The 17545-nt window shown below is 46.1% G+C and overlaps 1 protein-coding gene across 2 annotated transcripts in view; it reads left to right on the top strand.

Annotated features, from left to right (window-relative positions):
- Positions 1-17545, top strand: part of LOC126997483 (myotilin-like) — a 196446-nt gene that overhangs the window by 150827 nt on the left and 28074 nt on the right. For both annotated transcript variants that reach the window (XM_050858587.1, XM_050858586.1), the window contains one exon: positions 9671-9748. In XM_050858587.1, the coding sequence (XP_050714544.1) occupies positions 9671-9748 (78 nt within the window). The remainder of the gene's footprint in view (positions 1-9670; positions 9749-17545) is intronic.

The raw sequence follows: 17545 nt of genomic DNA, 5'->3' as shown, positions 1-17545 counted from the left end.
ACAAAAAAACGTCCCGCGCTCTGTCAGTCCTCCCTGTGTCGTGTTGTGCCCCTAGCACGACGCTTTCCCTGTCCCATTCATGTTCTGCGTCTGTGTCGGATGGTCACAGCATGACCCTCTTCCTGGTCTGTGTCTGCACCTGCTTTTATGCCCCGGTCAGGACACCCTCTGGCTTATTCATGCCCTGTGCATAGCAACGCGCCGGTTCTGGCTTGGTAGGAAGCGGTGGGTCTTCCTTTCCACCATGCAGAGCTCAGCGCTTTGCTTCAACATAGGGTGATTCATCTTCGTGTTCTCTTCTTGACACGACCCCCTCTGCCTGTCTGCCGTGTCATTTTGCAGTTTTAAGCCTTCATTGGCTAACGCTCACCATATGTCAGAGAGCGAGTTGAGTTAGTTACAGACTGTTCTTGTTTAATGTTTTTTTTACAAGTAGGAAACAGTGTCCCTAAATGTACGAAACTCGTAAAACTTTGAACGTAATTGTATTCATTTCAAAGTGTAGTCGGGGTTTCCTCTTTGGACTCGTCTGCAGCTTTTCTACACAGCATTTCTGACTTGTGCTTGATCGTGGCGTTAAAGTGAGTTGTTGTTTTGTAGTGCCGCTTGAAAATCAGGCTTAAAAGGCTTGGCCTGTGTGCAGTAACTGTGTGGTATTTTATGTTTAACTGGTAATTTAGGGTTCTTTGAGCTGTTTTGTAAATATATGTAAATATTATGCATTAACATGTCATCACAGGTAGGTATGACTGGCCAGAGAGAGAGAGAGAGAGAGAGAGTGCGTGCGTGCGTGCGTGTTAAAATAAATCCGCTAGCCTGAGTCTGTTTGTATTCTGTTATCCATCATATTTTTTATTCCTGCAGCGCCACCAGTTACATACAACAAGGATTCCGTGAGCCATTAATTAATTACCTCCACGGTCAGCAACAATAACAACAGTAATTACAAAGGCATCATTAAAATATAATCCACAGCAAACATGACGTTGGGAATATATTAAATTATCGCATTAACATAGATTCTGTAATAGGGTCGTGACATTATACAGGTATGAGACAAGTGTAGACAGTGCTAACCAAGACTGTAGACGAGGCTGAGGACGAGGATAAAGAAGAAGAGACTTACGTCGGTAGTTTTAAATGCTACCGAATCTCACATCAATTATTTCTAAAGACCTAAAAAACGGAGGTAAAACACGTTATCGGAGTGTTGTTAGAGTTCATGGTAGAGTAGCTTTGTCACCCCCCCACCATGGTGAACAAACTACCCCTGGAGTGGCCCACAACTCCTATGAATATCAAATGTGTGTTCGTGGGCGACTAAATGTTTAATATTATAACACCAAGGAAAGCGACTCAGGGGAAGGAAATGAGATATAGATGGTGTTGTATTAGAGGGGCTGTTAAGGTTAGTCTGTTTGTTGTAAAGGGATGCACCTGATTATCACACCTTCCCTTCCGCCCACCTTTGAAGGGACAGGTTAACATTCAGAGGAAAGGGTAAGTCAGGGGTTCATTTCCTTTTCATGGTGTGGTGGTGTTGGTTGTGTTCCTTCCATGAGGTGACAGTGTTCTATGTGTTCTGTTTTCATGGTGTGGTGGTGTTGCTTGTGTTCCTTCCATGATGTGACAGTGTTATATGTGTTCTGTTTTCATGGTGTGGTGGTGTTGCTTGTGTTCCTTCCATGATGTGACAGTGTTATATGTGTTCTGTTTTCATGGTGTGGTGGTGTTGCTTGTGTTCCTTCCATGATGTGACAGTGTTATATGTGTTCTGTTTTCATGGTGTGGTGGTGTTGCTTGTGTTCCTTCCATGATGTGACAGTGTTTTATGTGTTCTCTTTTCATGGTGTGGCGGTGCTGTGTGTGTTGTCGTCTTTTCTCCCCTCCCTTCAGGCACAGTGTGTTTATTTATGTCTCTTTTTGTTTGGATTTCTGGATGCTTAGGTGTGTGTGTGTGTGTGTGTGTGTGTGTGTGTGTGTGTGTGTGTGTGTGTGTGTGTGTGTGTGTGTGTGTGTGTGTGTGTGTGTGTGTGTGTGTGTGTGTGTGTGTGTGTGTGTGTGTGTGTGTGTGTGTGTGTGTGTGTGTGTGTTCGTGTGTGTGTGTGTGTGTGTGTGTGTGTGTGTGTGTGTGTGTGTGTGTGTGTGTGTGTGTGTGTTCAACGGAGTAAAAAGTTCCATTATTTATTGCTAGTATTTTTTGTTTGTTTTCCAAGTAATTGAATTATACCTTTGACTTTTTTCCTCTGTGTCTGCTTGCCCGTCTCTCTGTCAATTTGTCTGTCTGTCTCTGTCAATTAACCAATGGACAAACTTAGCTGAACTATTATTACTATTGTTTTTTTAATATAATAACTGGTTTTTATTTTAACAGCCTTGGGATGATACTTATAGCAGTTCTGTTCTTTGGTCGGCAATTTGACCCCAGGCATCTCGGCGACACAACAAAGGCACGGGTGATGCTGACGGACGGCGGGTGGTGGGGGGGGAGGGGTTGGGGGGGCAGCAACTGTTGCCTCATGCTAATCTCCATAAAGTTCAAAGCTGAGGCATGAGCTGAGAGGGCTTTGTGGCGGCTCAGAGGAAGAACTGACTGTGGGTGTTTGTCTGCGTATGTGTGTGTGTGTGTGTGTGTGTGTGTTGTGTGTGTGTGTGTGTGTTGTGTGTGTGTGTGTGTGTGTGTGTGTGTGTGTGTGTGTGTGTGTGTGTGTGTGTGTGTGTGTGTGTGTGTGTGTGTGTGTGTGTGTGTGTGTGTGTGTGTGTGTGTGTGTGTGTGTGTGTGTGTGTGTGTGTGTGTGTTGTGTGTGTGTGTGTGTTGTGTGTGTGTGTGTGTGTGTGTGTGTGTGTGTGTGTATAGTGCCTGTACGGTTTCTTGCCTGCTACCCACCTGTTAGTGGGCAGGCGAATTTATTTATAGTGGCTGCCGTGGTGTATAACTCCTGCATCGCCATGCTGGACCCCCACCCTCTGGTGGAGAGGGAAGGGTTGGTAATGGGACTGGTGGATAGGGAAGGATTGGTAATGGGACTGGTGGAGGGAAGGTTGGTAATGGGACAGGTGGAAAGGGGAAGGATTGGTAATGGGACTGGTGGATAGGAGAAAGGTTGGTAATGGGACTGGTGGATAGGGGAAGGATTGGTAATGGGACTGGTGGAGAGTTAAAGGGTTGGTAATGGGACTGGTGGATAGGGGAAGGATTGGTAATAGGACTGGTGGAGAGGGGAAGGGTTGGTAATGGGAATGGTGGATAGGGGAAGGGTTGGTAATGGGACTGGTGGAGAGGGGAAGGATTTGTAATGGGACTGGTGGATAGGGAAAGGGTTGGTAATGGGACTGGTGGATAGGGGAAGGATTGGTAATGGGACTGGTGGAGAGTGAAAGGGTTGGTAATGGGACTGGTGGATAGGGGAAGGATTGGTAATAGGACTAGTGGAGAGGGGAAGGGTTGGTAATGGAAATGGTGGATAGGGGAAGGATTGGTAATGGGACTGGTGGAAAAAGTAAGTGATTGGTAATAGGACTGTTGGATAGGGGAAGGGTTGGTAATGGGACTGGTGGAGAGGGGAAGGATTTGTAATGGGACTGGTGGATAGGGAAAGGGTTGGTAATGGGACTGGTGGATAGGGGAAGGATTGGTAATGGGACGGGTGGATAGGGGACGGGTTGGTAATGGGACTGGTGGAGAGGGGAAGGATTGGTATTTGGACTGGTGGATAGGGGACGGTTTGGTAATGGGACTGGTGGAGAGGGGAAGGGTTGGTATTTGGACTGGTGGATAGGGGACGGGTTGGTAATGGGACTGGTGGATAGGGGAAGGGTTGGTAATGGGACTGGTGGATAGGGGAATGATTGGTTATGGTACTGATGGATAAAGGAAGGGTTGGTAATGGGATTGGTGGATAGGGGAAGGGTTGGTAATGGGACTGGAGGAGAGTGGAAGGATTGGTCATGGGACTGGTGGATTGGGGAAGGGTTGGTAATGGGAATGTTGGATAGGGAAAGGATTGGTAATGGAACTGGTGGATTGGGGAAGGATTGGTAATGGGACTGGTGGATAGGGGAATGATTGGTAATGGGACTGGTGGATTGCGGAAGGATTCGTAATAGGACTGGTGAAGAGGGGAAGGGCTGGTAATGGGACTGATGGATAGGGGAAGGATTGGTAATAGGTCTGGTGGAGAGGAGAAGGATTGGTAATGGGACTGGTGGATAGGGGAAGGGTTGGTAATGGGACTGGTGGATAGGAGGAGGGTTGGTAATGGGACTGGTGGATAGGGGAAGGATTGGTAATTGGACTGGTGGAGAGGGGAAGGATTGATAATGGGACTGGTGGATAGGGGAAGAGTTGGTAATGGGACTGGTGGAGAGGGAAAGGGTTACTAATGGGACTGGTGGATAGGGGAAGGGTTGGTAATGGGACTGGTGGATAGGGGAAGGATTGGTAATGGGACTGGTGGATAGGGGAAGGGTTGGTAATGGGACTGGTGGATAGGGGAAGGCTTGGTAATGGGACTGGTGGATAGGGGAAGGGTTGGTAATGGGACTGGTGGATAGGGGAAGGGTTGGTAATGGGACTGGTGGATAGGGGAAGGGTTGGTAATGGGACTGGTGGATAGGGTAGAGGTTGGTAATGGGACTGGTAGATAGGGGAAGGATTGGTAATGGGACTGGTGAATAGGGGAAAGATTGGTAATGGGACTGGTGGATAGGGGAAGTGTTGGAAATGTGACTGGTGGAGAGGGGAATGGTTGGTAATGGGACTGGTGGATAGGGGAAGGGTTGGTAATGGGACTGGTGGAGAGGGGAAGGGTTGGTAATGGGACTGGTGGATAGGGGAAGGATTGGTAATGGGAGTGGTGGATAAGAGAAGGGTTGGTAATAGGACTGATGGATTGCGGAAGGATTCGCAATGAGACTGGTGGGTAGGGGAAGGGTTGGTAATGTTACTGGTCGAGAGGGGAAGGGTTGGTAATGGGACTGGTGGATAGGGGAAGGATTGGTAATGGGACTGATGGATAGGGAAGGGATGATAATGGGACTGTTGGAGAGAGGAAGGATTGGTAATGTTACTGGTGGATAGGGGAACGGTTGGTAATGAGACTGGTGGATAGGGGAGGGATTGGTAATGGGACTGGTGGATAGGGGAAGGATTGGTAATGGGACTGGTGGATAGGGGAGGGATTGGTAATGGGACTGGTGGAGAGTGGACGGATTGGTAATGGGACTGGTGGATAGGGGAAGTTTTGGTAATGGGACTGGTGGAGAGAGGACAAATTAGTAATGGGACTGGTGGATAGGGGAAGGATTGGTAATGGGACTGGTGGATAGGGTAAGGGTTGGTAATGGGACTGGTAGAGAGGGGACGGATTGGTAATGGGACTGGTGGATAGGGGAAGGATTTGTAATGGGACTGGTGGACAGGGGAGGGATTCGTAATGGGACTTGTGGAGAGTGGAAGCGTTGGTAATGGGACTGGTGGATAGGGGATGGGTTGGTAATGGGACAGATGGAGAGGGGAAGGGTTGGTAATGGGATTGATGGATAGAGGAAGGGTTGGTAATGGGATTGGTGGATAGGGGATGGGTTGGTAATGGGACAGATGGAGAGGGGAAGGGTTGGTAATGGGATTGATGGATAGAGGAAGGGTTGGTAATGGGATTGGTGGAGAGGGGAAGGGTTGGTAATGGAACTTGTGGATAGGGGAAGAATTGGTAATGGGTCTGGTGGATAGGGGAAGGGTTGGTAATGGGACTGGTCGATAGGGGAAGGGTTGGTAATGGGACTGGTGGATAGGGGAAGGGTTGGTAATGGGACTGGTGGATAGGGGAAGGGTTGGTAATGTTAGAGTTTACTGGAGATATGTGCAGCATGTGGGTAATCTTCCGCTACTAGGCAATGGTTTGAAAAATCAGCGTGTTTCTGTGGGACTCGAACCTAGGTCACCTAGGGTCACCATGCAACACGCTGACCACTCGGCCTCCGCCTTTCAATGTGTGTATGTGTGTGTGTGTGTGTGTGTGTGTGTGTGTGTGTGTGTGTGTGTGTGTGTGTGTGTGTGTGTGTGTCCAGCCTCCTAACGCAGTGCTTACATGTTGTTCTGCAAGAAGGTGCGGGTCCTTGTCTGTTCTCTAAAAACTTCTACTCTCGGCGTCGGGCAATACGGATAAGGTGTGGTTCGCGTATTCTGAAGGGAACACGCGGAGGCAGTTCTGGATGTATGAACCTCCTTGTGTTGTGTTGTGTCTGAATGCCAGTTGCTTGGAATATGTATTTTGTGTTACATATGAGCGTCGTCTCCACCGTCTAGCTTTATTCTCAGTTAGCAACACCAAGACGGACTCAGCACTTGGGCGAAACAGCGCTGCAATATACTGCAAGAAACAAAATGAGGCCAAATTCTCCTCTCCTCCATGACTCTCGTTAACTGCTACCTTAAGTGGTACAGGTCTTGAATCGCACGCCCCAGATCACGCAATGCTCTCACACGTTTTCCACGTATGCACTCCTGCGTCGGTGTGGAAGGAAGCATATGAGACGGTGAGCTGATGAAGCCTGTGGATGTTTGCCTCTGTTGGCTTTCTCCGTTCTGCATGGATTTTTCTGCTGCTACTACTTTTTGGCTACTACTACAACTACTACTACTACTACTACTACCACTACTACTTTCTTGAAGAAGGTGAAAATTGATGTCAGTAGGAAGGTGCGTAAGCTTTTGGTCTTGAAAGTTGCAGGAGAATAAATTACTGGATGATAAACCTTAATGGAAAAAGTTTGGTGGGCAGGCCATGTGACCAGAAGGTTGGCCGGTTTTTAAGAAGTCCATAAAGTTATTTTATAAGCTGTGGGGCCACTCTTACCACTCACGCTTGGAGAGTAGAAGGTGGGGGGAGTGCCTCGAGGGAGAAGAGGAGGGAACGGTGCCAATCTTTCTACTCTGGCTTGGGTTGCAGCGGGGCGGGGAGTGCCTCTGGGGAAGGAAGGAAGGGTACGGAAGCGGGAAGTGGGAAAAAGAGGAAACCACCCCATGCTCCACCTGCTCTGGTCTGGTGTATCGCGGGAGGTTCATCCTTTGTAACGGCACTTCCCTGATCCTTTCTCTCATGTCGTGATCTCCATTTTATTTCTTTTCCTTCGTTTTCGTACACTTTTTCGTCTTGCTTCTTCAGTCCATTCACTGTAAGTTACGTTGTTAATACTCCCGTAAGTGTGTTTCCCGGGGCACATTTTCTGATCTTTAAACGGAAACTTGGACCTCAGCGTCTGGTTGTTGCCGCGGCGCCTGACAGAGGTGCTCCAGAAAGACGCTCTAATCGCGACACTCCAAGAGGAAACTTTCTTCCGGAAATCGCGTCGTGTTGCCCAGTTTCCCCGAGAGCAACTATCGGGAAGGCGAACTTTTCCGTGTTTTATTTAGGTCTTGTAACTTTCGACATTGACTCAATCTATTATTCTTTTTCTTGCAAAACTTCAGGAACGCCGAAAAAAGAACCTGTTTGTAGATGTCACACAGAGAAAATACCCCGTTCTCATCAATTCTAATTCTCATTTTTTCCCGTTTATTGATTCTTTTGCCAAAACTTTTCCTAATGACCTCACTCCAACCTTGACGGTACTTACTTATTTTTTATTTGAGTCTAAAGCTGAGGTCTTTTCCTATGCTCTTGCCAAACAGCCTTCAGTGAGTCTCTGATTTAAGTGATTGAGTTCCTTGCATCGTTCCCGGGTTTCTTATTTTATGTGTAAGGGGATTGTTTTTTCCTTAAATTTCGATCACTTGATATTGTGTTAAATTATCATTAGGCAGCGCTTGAACTGGTAGAGAAGGAAACAACTCGTTCACTTCATTGTTACTATTAATATAGAATACGGCTGAGGGCTTAGAAAGAGGGAAACATATATTCGTGGGACTGCAACCAGGGTACGCAGAATTATTTGCATCACTCTTCTAAAAACAGCCGCCTAATTAATAGAGCCGCGTGTACTTGTTCCCCATCAGCCGCTGCACAGTGATGAACGGCGAGGCCTTGTCCAAAATATTAGTCTTTGGAATAATATTTTTTTTCTTTTCCTGCGCAAGCTGTGTTCGCGCTCGCCAGTGTAAGTACTGGGAGCACGAAGGCCTTATTGGTAATTACTGCAGGAAATTGTTATAACTATCGAGCCTGGCGTGCATGAGGGCTTGTTTGCAGCCCCTATCTCCCCCCCCCATCACCCCCCACCCCCTATGGCCTGGCCCTCCTCCTGCCCACCCCTCCCTCTGTCAACTACATCCCCCTGCTACCCTCGCCCCTCTCTCTTTTTCCTATTCTCACACGCACACACACACACACACACACACACACACACACACACACACATACACACATACACACACTCTTTTTTTTTCTCAGTGTGTTTTAAGTGTGTATATATGACGCAATTTCTACTTAAAATCAAGTGGAAAAATCTTAGTGCCGCTTAACGCATGGAGCAAAGCTTTGAACATATTATTGTCGTTAACCAAGTTAATTTTGCTGTCCACTGTCTCCTATTTATAGTACTGCTAACACGTGAGAATCAGACGTTTAACTTTTTCCATTTAAAAAATCCGAAGTTAATTTGCAGTTTAGTTCTGGTTCTGTAGTAATAAAAACGGGTGCCAGACCTACCTGATAACTTGTATTTTGATATATGTCATGGTACCTATCTACATTCATATTCTTTTTCATGCTCACCCCATCCCTAAGTACCCCTTCAAGTTTGAATTTATGAGTAAAAGTAAGGAGAGAGACACGCTGCAGGGAAGCGGGGGGGAAGGGGGAAAGCCGCTGGTTTGTTGTGGCGATTACTGTCCGTTCTATTCCAGTACGTGAAGAGGGTCGACGCGCGGCCCTTCCCGTGTCGTGGCCGGCCTCGTCAGGCTCTGTGTTTACCCGCTGAGTAATAGCTAATGATCCCGTGTATAATGGAGATACACGTGCCTGTGAACAGTGCTTTTATGAGTGTGTGATGTATGGTGGCTTAACACACACACACACACACACACACACACACACACACACACACACACACACACACACACACACACACACACACACACACACACACACACACACACACACACACACACACACACACACACACACACACACACACTCACACTCACACTCACTCTCACTCACTCTCTCTCTCTCTCTCTCTCTCTCTCTCTCTCTCTCTCTCTCTCTCTCTCTCTCTCTCTCTCTCTCTCTCTCTTTCCTATCTGCCTTCCCGTATAAAAAGTCACTGTTTACACACTAACCTCTAATCAGAGTGTCAGAAAAAAAACAAGCTAATCATTCAGTAGGGCAGCGATATTTGTCATTAATCGGGATAAAAGTCTTGGGTGTTTGCTCCCCCTATTTACGTGTATATTTCCAGGCAGGGAGACACACATGGGGCCTTTGTGGGCTATAAATTACCTAACTGAATTATATATGATCCTTTTCCCTACGCTCTCTCTCTCTCTCTCTCTCTCTCTCTCTCTCTCTCTCTCTCTCTCTCTCTCTCTCTCTCTCTCTCTCTCTCTCTCTCTCTCTCTCTCTCTCTCTCTCTCTCTCTCTCTCTCTCTCTCTCTCTCTCTCTCTCTCTCTCTCTCTCTCTCTCTCTCTCTCTCTCTCTCTCTCTCTCTCACCGTCCCCTCCTCCCCCAGGTGATGTGGATGCGGGGGAGAGACCTTCACATCCTGACCGTGGGGAAGGTGACATACTCCGCCGACGAGAGGTTCCAGGTGAGTGTGTGTGTGTGTGTGTGTGTGTGTGTGTGTGTGTGTGTGTGTGTGTGTGTGTGTGTGTGTGTGTGTGTGTGTGTGTGTGTGTGTGTGTGTGTGTGTGCGTACGCTGGGGTCTCTAGAGGGTTTCCACGGCATGGCGAAGTCTACTTAATCCTCTTTCCCACCCGCTACTATTGTGTCAACCCCCCAACACACACACACACACAAGCATTAGCAATAGTAGTAGAAGTAGTAGTAGTAGTAGTAATAGTAGCAGTAGTAGCAGTAGTAGTAGTAGTAGTAGTAAATACTTAACTATACTTGTGTTTATAGTTATACAAGGAGAGGTGTGGAATCTGAATCTAATACGTAAACCATTTATCTATTGCCTTTATTTTCTAAACCATGCAAGTAATCAGGGAAGGACTGTATAGGCTGCATTAAGTCGAGGAGCAGCGTGGGCGTTTAGAGCTCACATCCCGGCCTGAGAGGTAGGCGCCAGGGACACTGTCTGAGCGGCGGCGACACTGGCCTCCCCGTCTCCTTAATGGCCGGGTTAAGTCAGGCGCCCCGAGCATTGTTGTGTGTAATGACTGCCAGCCTCTACCAACTCCCGCCTGCCCCCCTCTTGTGCCGCCGAGGTTGTGGTGAGAGCAGGGTTAGATTTGGTGGTGATGATTATGTTATGCAAATCCTCTTTGGAGTACACGAAGACAAGCTGCTGCGGAGGATGGAATTACTATAAGCATGGTAGTATAAGCCCTCCTGACATTAGAATCCCCCGCTGACAGCAAAATTTATCCTCGCAGTCATCTTCTAAGTCACTACCCTTTTACTACTACTACGTACTACTACTACTACTACTTCTACTACTGCTACTACTACTGTTTTATTGTTCTTCTTATTGCTGTTCTTATCATTACTATTCATCATTGTTATTACCTCTGTTTCTGTAGCCGCGCCTGCACACAGTTATAAATGAAAGGACGGCGAACTGGCAGGAAGACTGACAGGCAGCCACACATATTAGGGTCGGAAGTGGACGGCAGACATCTCAGACAGACGGGAAAGAAGATAGATTGAAAGATGGGTATGAATGAACTATGAGGAGGTAGGGCATGGAAAGAGGTAAAGAGATAGATTAAAGGGGATATATTGACAGTGAGTAGAAAGAATAAGACAGATATTGAGAGAGAGTTACTTTGTTGTTGGTATATAATTTTTTTTTTATACTGTTGTAGTGATGCCTGCCACTAGCGAGTTTGTTTAATTACAGCTTTATTTTGTTTGTATTATTTGGACACGACAGGACGGTACACCCATTTTCCATAGATTGTTTGTCACCTTGTTATCTTGTTTTTGCTTGTTATTCTCTCATTTCGGTTATTCCGCTTCGCCACGAGTCAGTTCGCTCCTGGCTGACGGAAGAGAAGCACCTCAGTCTTTCTTTTTCATGTCAAGCTTCTATTAATTTTCGTGCCTACATTATTTATTTCTGTGGATTCACCTCAATCTCACATCCTCTTTAGTTATGTGTTATTTTTTTCCCTTAACACTCAAGTCCTCGTCTTCATTTCTCTCCCCTGACTCCTCTCACTTGGGCAGACTATTTGCTGAAGACTTTTCCTCGTACCTCCTTCCCTCCACCTTTGCTCAAGTTTATTATTCCTCTGCTTCTTTAACGCCCCTTGATGAAGCCTCGACTTACCGTCTTAACTTCCCGTCTGCCGCTAATAGGAGCTCGTTGCGTCGAATTTTAGTTCCCCTTACTCTGAATTGCATGTATCCATCAAGACTGTGAGAGCTATTTGTTTTTTTTCCCGAAATTTCACATTCCTTGAACTTGGTAAATTGCATAACGTTTACGCTTTTCCCTTCCGTAGAAATTATATATATCCGCGATCATGGCCGCGATGTGTTTATTTATTTTCCCGGTATTCATTCATTTTCGCGTATTAGTCCTTCGCATAGTTTTGATTATCTTGTATGGAGTGACGCGCGCCATTCTTTCGTGTGAACGCAATTCCCGCGCCTCGCCGCCGTGCATCAAGATCTCTTTGTATTCACCGGGTCCCGCGTCCTCGCCCCCGCCGCCTCCGTGCTGGGGGCGGCGGGGGCCTCGCTGGTCTCTTACGCATGCCTTACTTCGGGATCAAATTTGGTTTTACGACACTTGTTCCCCTGTGCACAGAAACCTTTCAACGGCGTTACAGTTATAGTTGGTTCTTCCTTCCGTTCATTTTTTTTTGTGCCGTTCATATTCCCTCAAAATACTAAAGTAGAGCAACGTTCCTTCCCAAGTCGTACCTTTGAGTGCGGCAAGAATGGCCCGGTCGGAGTCTCGCCTCATACACGTAGAGGGTCGGATTGCTGCCAGGATTTATTTCTTATTACCGAACACATCCTCTGAGCGGCGCCCCAGATCCCTCATGCAGCTTAATGGTGTTTCGTTGGCGGGCTTCTTTCCGTTTTTACTTTTCTACGGCGGACCCTTTTCTGTGTGAAGGCCTTTACGAGACTCGCGCCGCTCCGCCCAGGAAGGGATCCGTCTCTGCGCGGCTCAGGAAACGAGGAGCAAATGTTTCATTCCTTGTCGAGTGGGAACGGGAAGGTTTTGTTATGCCTCACATCTCAGTTGCAACAGCAGTAGTAGTAGTAGCAGCAGCAGAAGCAGCATTAGCAGTAGTAGTAGTAGTAGTAGTAGTAGCAGCAGCAGAAGCAGCATTAGCAGTAGTAGTAGTAGTAGTAGTAGTAGTAGTAGTAGTAGTAGCAGTGGTAATAGTAGTAGTAGTAGTAATAGTAGTAGTAGTAGCAGTAGTAGAAATAGTAGTAGTAGTAGTAGTAGTAGTAGTAGTAGTAGTAGTAGTAGTAGTAGTAGTAACAGCAACAGGCACAGTAGTAGTAGTAGTTGTGGTAATAGTAGTACTAGTATAGGAGTAGTTGGAATAGGAGTAGTAGTAGTAGTAGTAGAAGTAGTAATAGTAGTAGTAGTAGTAATAATAGTAAAAGTAGTTGTAATAGTAGTAGTAGTTGTAGTAGTAGTAGTATATGTTGGTGTAATTTTCTATTCGGAGTCATAATTAGAATGTCAAAATCGCGCATTAGTATCTTCTGCAGTTCAGAAACTTGGAATATTTATAAAGGCATTTACAGTTTTGCTGACCGCTACAGGTCTGCCAACTGCTTTCGATGTTTCATGCTTCCCGTCCCTGGTTACTGTTCGCCATTACGGCTAAAAGTCACTTGGCACTAATTGGCTGTATTTTTCAACAGCTAATTTTCTGTGCTGTGGAAATGTAACAGATGATCTTGAACATCGTTGTGCTGTTTAGACTAAATTTACCATAATTTGCAACGAGTATCGACAGCATAGCGATGGTCATGATTATCTACCACACTTCCACCGCATAGAAAATAACGTAATGATGAACCCCATCGATTAGCGTCTCATCTTTTGCATGGCGGCGTTCCCGTTGCTTTTTATTCCATAGACCAACGAGGCTTATCTTGGCACGATATCCGTTACTCCCGCTGCCAGTAAAGTGTCGCGCGGCACAATTCCTGCATTTTTTGCCAAGAGTTACTCGTGCCGGAAATTCTCCGCCGCTTGAAAATATTCCATGAATTTGAATTCTTTTTTAGTGCAGCCGTAACATGGTTATATATAACTGGCTCAGTCTGTATTGCTAACTTGCTATCATTTTAAACTAATTGAATATCACTTTATTGTGTCTTAAACTATTTCTTTTTTTGCCTAATCCATATTTATATTCTTTATCACAAACAAACAAACAAACAAACAAACAAACTCTCTCTCTCTCTCTCTCTCTCTCTCTCTCTCTCTCTCTCTCTCTCTCTCTCTCTCTCTCTCTCTCTCTCTCTCTCTCTCTCTCTCTCTCTCTCTCTCTCTCTCTCTCTCTCTCTCTCACACACACACACACACACACACACACACACACACACACACACACACACACACACACACACACACACACACACACACACACACACACACAAATGTACTGGCCCCTAGACCCTTTTGGCAGGCCCTCAGCATCTCGTCTTTAATACATTCTGCCTGCTCCCTATCTCTAATGGCTCCCCTCACCCTTCTTTTTACACTAATCTCTCTGGTCTTCCTGATCTCTTATTACCGGAGATGCAAATTATAATAACATTTCAATGCTCTTCCTAATCTAAATTGTTTTCCTTTACATGAGTTTTTTTTTTTTTTTTGTGGAACTCGTAATGACTGAGACACATATTGTTGTCGTGGGCTTCGGGGTGGCTGTAGTGCACACCATTTGATTATGATGAAATATAGCCTTTTTTCATTCTAATCTAATAATTACCTATAGCTAAAATTGTAACTTATTTCCTCACGTTTTAAACCTTGACCTAACTTGACGGGGATTGACTGTCTTGCCTACTTATAAACACTTTCAAATCAGCCTCCTAAACGACACACACAAACACATATAAACATCTACACCGCAGCTCCATTATCCTATTAACACACGTGACTCAAGGGAAGCCTCGACTCTAGCGGCCCGTCTCACAGGGGGCGGAAAAATGTAAAGAGCTTATCTCGCCTTTTCTAGGAGCCTTGTAGCGGATCCGGGAGGGAAAATCTTATGTATTCATTCTACGCAGAGGTTAGAGTAAAAAGATTAGAGGAAGTGTTTTGAAAAGGTGCGGAGTCTGAAGCCTGCTGGGACCTCTTTCACTACCAAGTCCCTTTCCGCCTCCTTGGTTAGTATTATGGCGCGATGGTGGAATGGCGTCGAATCGTGTAAGGGGGAGTAACTTGGCTGGCGGCGGCCTTGGGGCAGAATGTGTTGGCGGCGGCTGTGTGGTGGTGACTTTCCTTTTTTTGGGTTGGTGTTATTGGTGCTAGTGGTAATGGTGGAGGTGGTCTTGGATGGTGTTTTGACAGTAAGAAGTGGTGTGAGGCCTTGAGCTGGAGTTAATGGTGTGTGGTGGTGGTGGAAGGGGGGTTAGGGAGGGGTGTGGGTGGAAGAGGGGGGATATGTGGCGGGGGGGATTGTATCTGGCGCTGCAGTGTTGCCTAATGTGTTGTGACTGAATTGCATCTTTTTTTTACTGTGAAGGAGGCAATTCAAAGGCAATAAAATCATGAAGAAACAAAAAAGCCCACCTAAGTGTGTCGGGGTTAGCTGTATGACGCCCACTGTTTCTTTAGGAGAGAGATAATTAGCGTTTATTGTTGGGGGAAGAGAATTAGGTATGAATGAAGCGTAGTGTTCAGTGATGGGACAGAATGTGACCCGAATATGATGTGGCAAGGAAGTAGGGATGTGCTCTTTGCGTTGCGGAGTAGCTGACTGTATGGTGTGTGGTGTTTGAGTGGGAGGGTGGATGTGACGTGTATGGTGAAATAAAAACGGAATGCTTGGTTTGTAGGAGTTATAGAGGGGCGGAGTGTTTTTTGTGCGTGCAGGTGTGTGATAAAGAGAGAAAATGGAACATATTGCAGTCTTAGATTCAAAAGTGGGATGAGACAAAAGATGCGTCCACACACTTGTTCGCTGTGATGCTATTTCGTGGGTCCTTTCTCTCCCCTCGTTACTGATATATGTTTCGTCCCCTACAAGGCCAATCCTCACGCCGCCTCTTTTATCTTATCCTTTGTGAAGAGATTTTCATTTAGTAACCGGATATTGGTAAGTCCTCCTTCCCTCTTTCTCTTTGCGTCCGTCCGCTGTCTTGTTAGCATTAATTTATCAATTTTCGCTTGGCAGCTCATCCCGGTTCAGTGTTTGTGTGTTACTGCCACGCCTTGTCGTCTCCCCTTCCCTATTCCCGCTACTCGAAGGGAGAGGCGAGCAAACAAAAGAAAACGAATCAGTCTCAATTGATACAGATTGTCCATCACTCCCCTGACCAGGAATTTTATCTCTTGGTGATTCAATTTTCTTCTACACTGTATTGATGAGGCGCCTCATCTCGTTTGTGCTGACGAAACCTATCCGTTCTTTTTAGTATTAGAACTCTTGTTTTATATAGTTAGCCTTCTTTTCGTATCATTTGCATTTCTACTTTCTCCTAATTTCTTTGTAAAACTCAGTTACATTTATTTCTTCTCAGTTGCTTCCTACATTTTCTTCTTTAATACCTCCCCTAACTATCATGGATTGGATTTCTTTGGTTTTCAGAGTTCACCTTCTCGACTTGTCTGCCTTGTTCTATTTGTCATATATTTTTCTTGTGTCAGCGGGCTTGTGAGAGCGCTCATTACTCCTTAAAAAAAAAACAGTATGTTCTCTATAATCTCTCTGTTCACCTTATCGCGTCCTTACGTTGCCGGCGTCTTCGTCACAACACCACACAACAATCCTCTTTCTCCAGAGTCAACATCACAGTGCCAACGCTTGGCTGACTGCTTGCTGCCGCTTTTCCGGGCCAGAGAAGATGAGGGTTTTTTGTGTGTGCATGTGTATGTAAATAGCAGCTATGAAAGAAATGTTTGGGAAAATTATGGACATTTTATGCATGGCGGGCAAGGCGAGGGTTGGTTCCCTCGTGGCCTGGAAGAATCAGGGTCCGAGGGCGTTGCCTTAGTCCAGCGGCCGCGTGCCGGCCTTGGCCTTGGCCCCTTTGTGCCCTGACAAGTGGCCCGCGTTGGAACCCCTCCAAGGCCAGCACACGCCCGCGCCGGGCCTTGTAGGCAGCTCCCCCGGGACAACGTAGTGCATAAAAGAATCAAAGGCGCGCGCACATACACACACACACACACACACACACACACACACACACACACACACACACACACACACACACACACACACACACACACACACACACACGGGCTCCGGGATGAAGAGCAGTACAGGAGCGATGTGATCAGTGATGTATAATGAGATAAGCTAGGGAGCCAGTCACCCGCGGCAGCTAATCAGTGAAGTTTTGGGGCGAAAAGGCTCGTTAGCAGCGGCCGCCGTCACCAGGAGCAGGATATAAAGTTGGGGAATGGAAAGCCGTAGGAATGTAGAAGCCTGGACAGCCAACGAAATAAGTAGCATAGTAGTGGTAGTAGTAGCATGCAGTAGTAGTAATAGAAGTAGTAGTAGTAGCAGTAATAGTATTCGTTGTTGTTACAGTAGATGTTTTTTTGTAGTCGTTGCAGTAGTACAAGTTTAATAAAATCTAACAGAGTAATATTGCTGAGGCTCTGGCGGAGGGGCGGCGCTCACTCAAGTGCTCCAGCTTCTCAAACTTTTCCTCTTCACTTTTGATTTGCTTATTTCTTCAATTTGTGATTTCTCGGCCTTCAGCGGGACTAGGTATCTTGTGCGGCTTCTTGGCGTTCGGAAGGGACTTGGGAGAGGGTGGTCGGTAGTCTGGGATCTATAATACTGTGGCAGCTCTCCGTTTAATCTGAATCCTGTATTAATGGTAGTGTTTTAATCGGTGGTTAAGGTTTGAGGCTAATGAAATTGGGTCCCTGATAATGATGATGATAAAGACAAAATAATGATGATGCTTGTGGTGGGTAATGGGAGTAATAATGATAAGGATGATAGCAAATAATATAAGGATGATGATGATGATACTATTGGTGAAGAAAATGACGAAGATGAAAATATAAATGCAAAAGTGATGCAGTTATATAAGAAAGTTTTATGAAAGTGTTACATAAGCGAAGAGAGAGAGAGAGAGAGAGAGAGAGAGAGAGAGAGAGAGAGAGAGAGAGAGAGAGAGAGAGAGAGAGAGAGAGAGAGAGAGAGAGAGAGAGAGAGAGAGAGAGAGAGAGAGACACGGACATACATACATACAGACAGACAGAAAACTTTG

This window comes from Eriocheir sinensis, chromosome 12, assembly GCF_024679095.1.
Source record: "Eriocheir sinensis breed Jianghai 21 chromosome 12, ASM2467909v1, whole genome shotgun sequence".
Classification (NCBI taxonomy): Eukaryota; Metazoa; Arthropoda; class Malacostraca; order Decapoda; family Varunidae; genus Eriocheir; species Eriocheir sinensis.
This window is presented reverse-complemented; position numbering and strand designations above follow the sequence as displayed.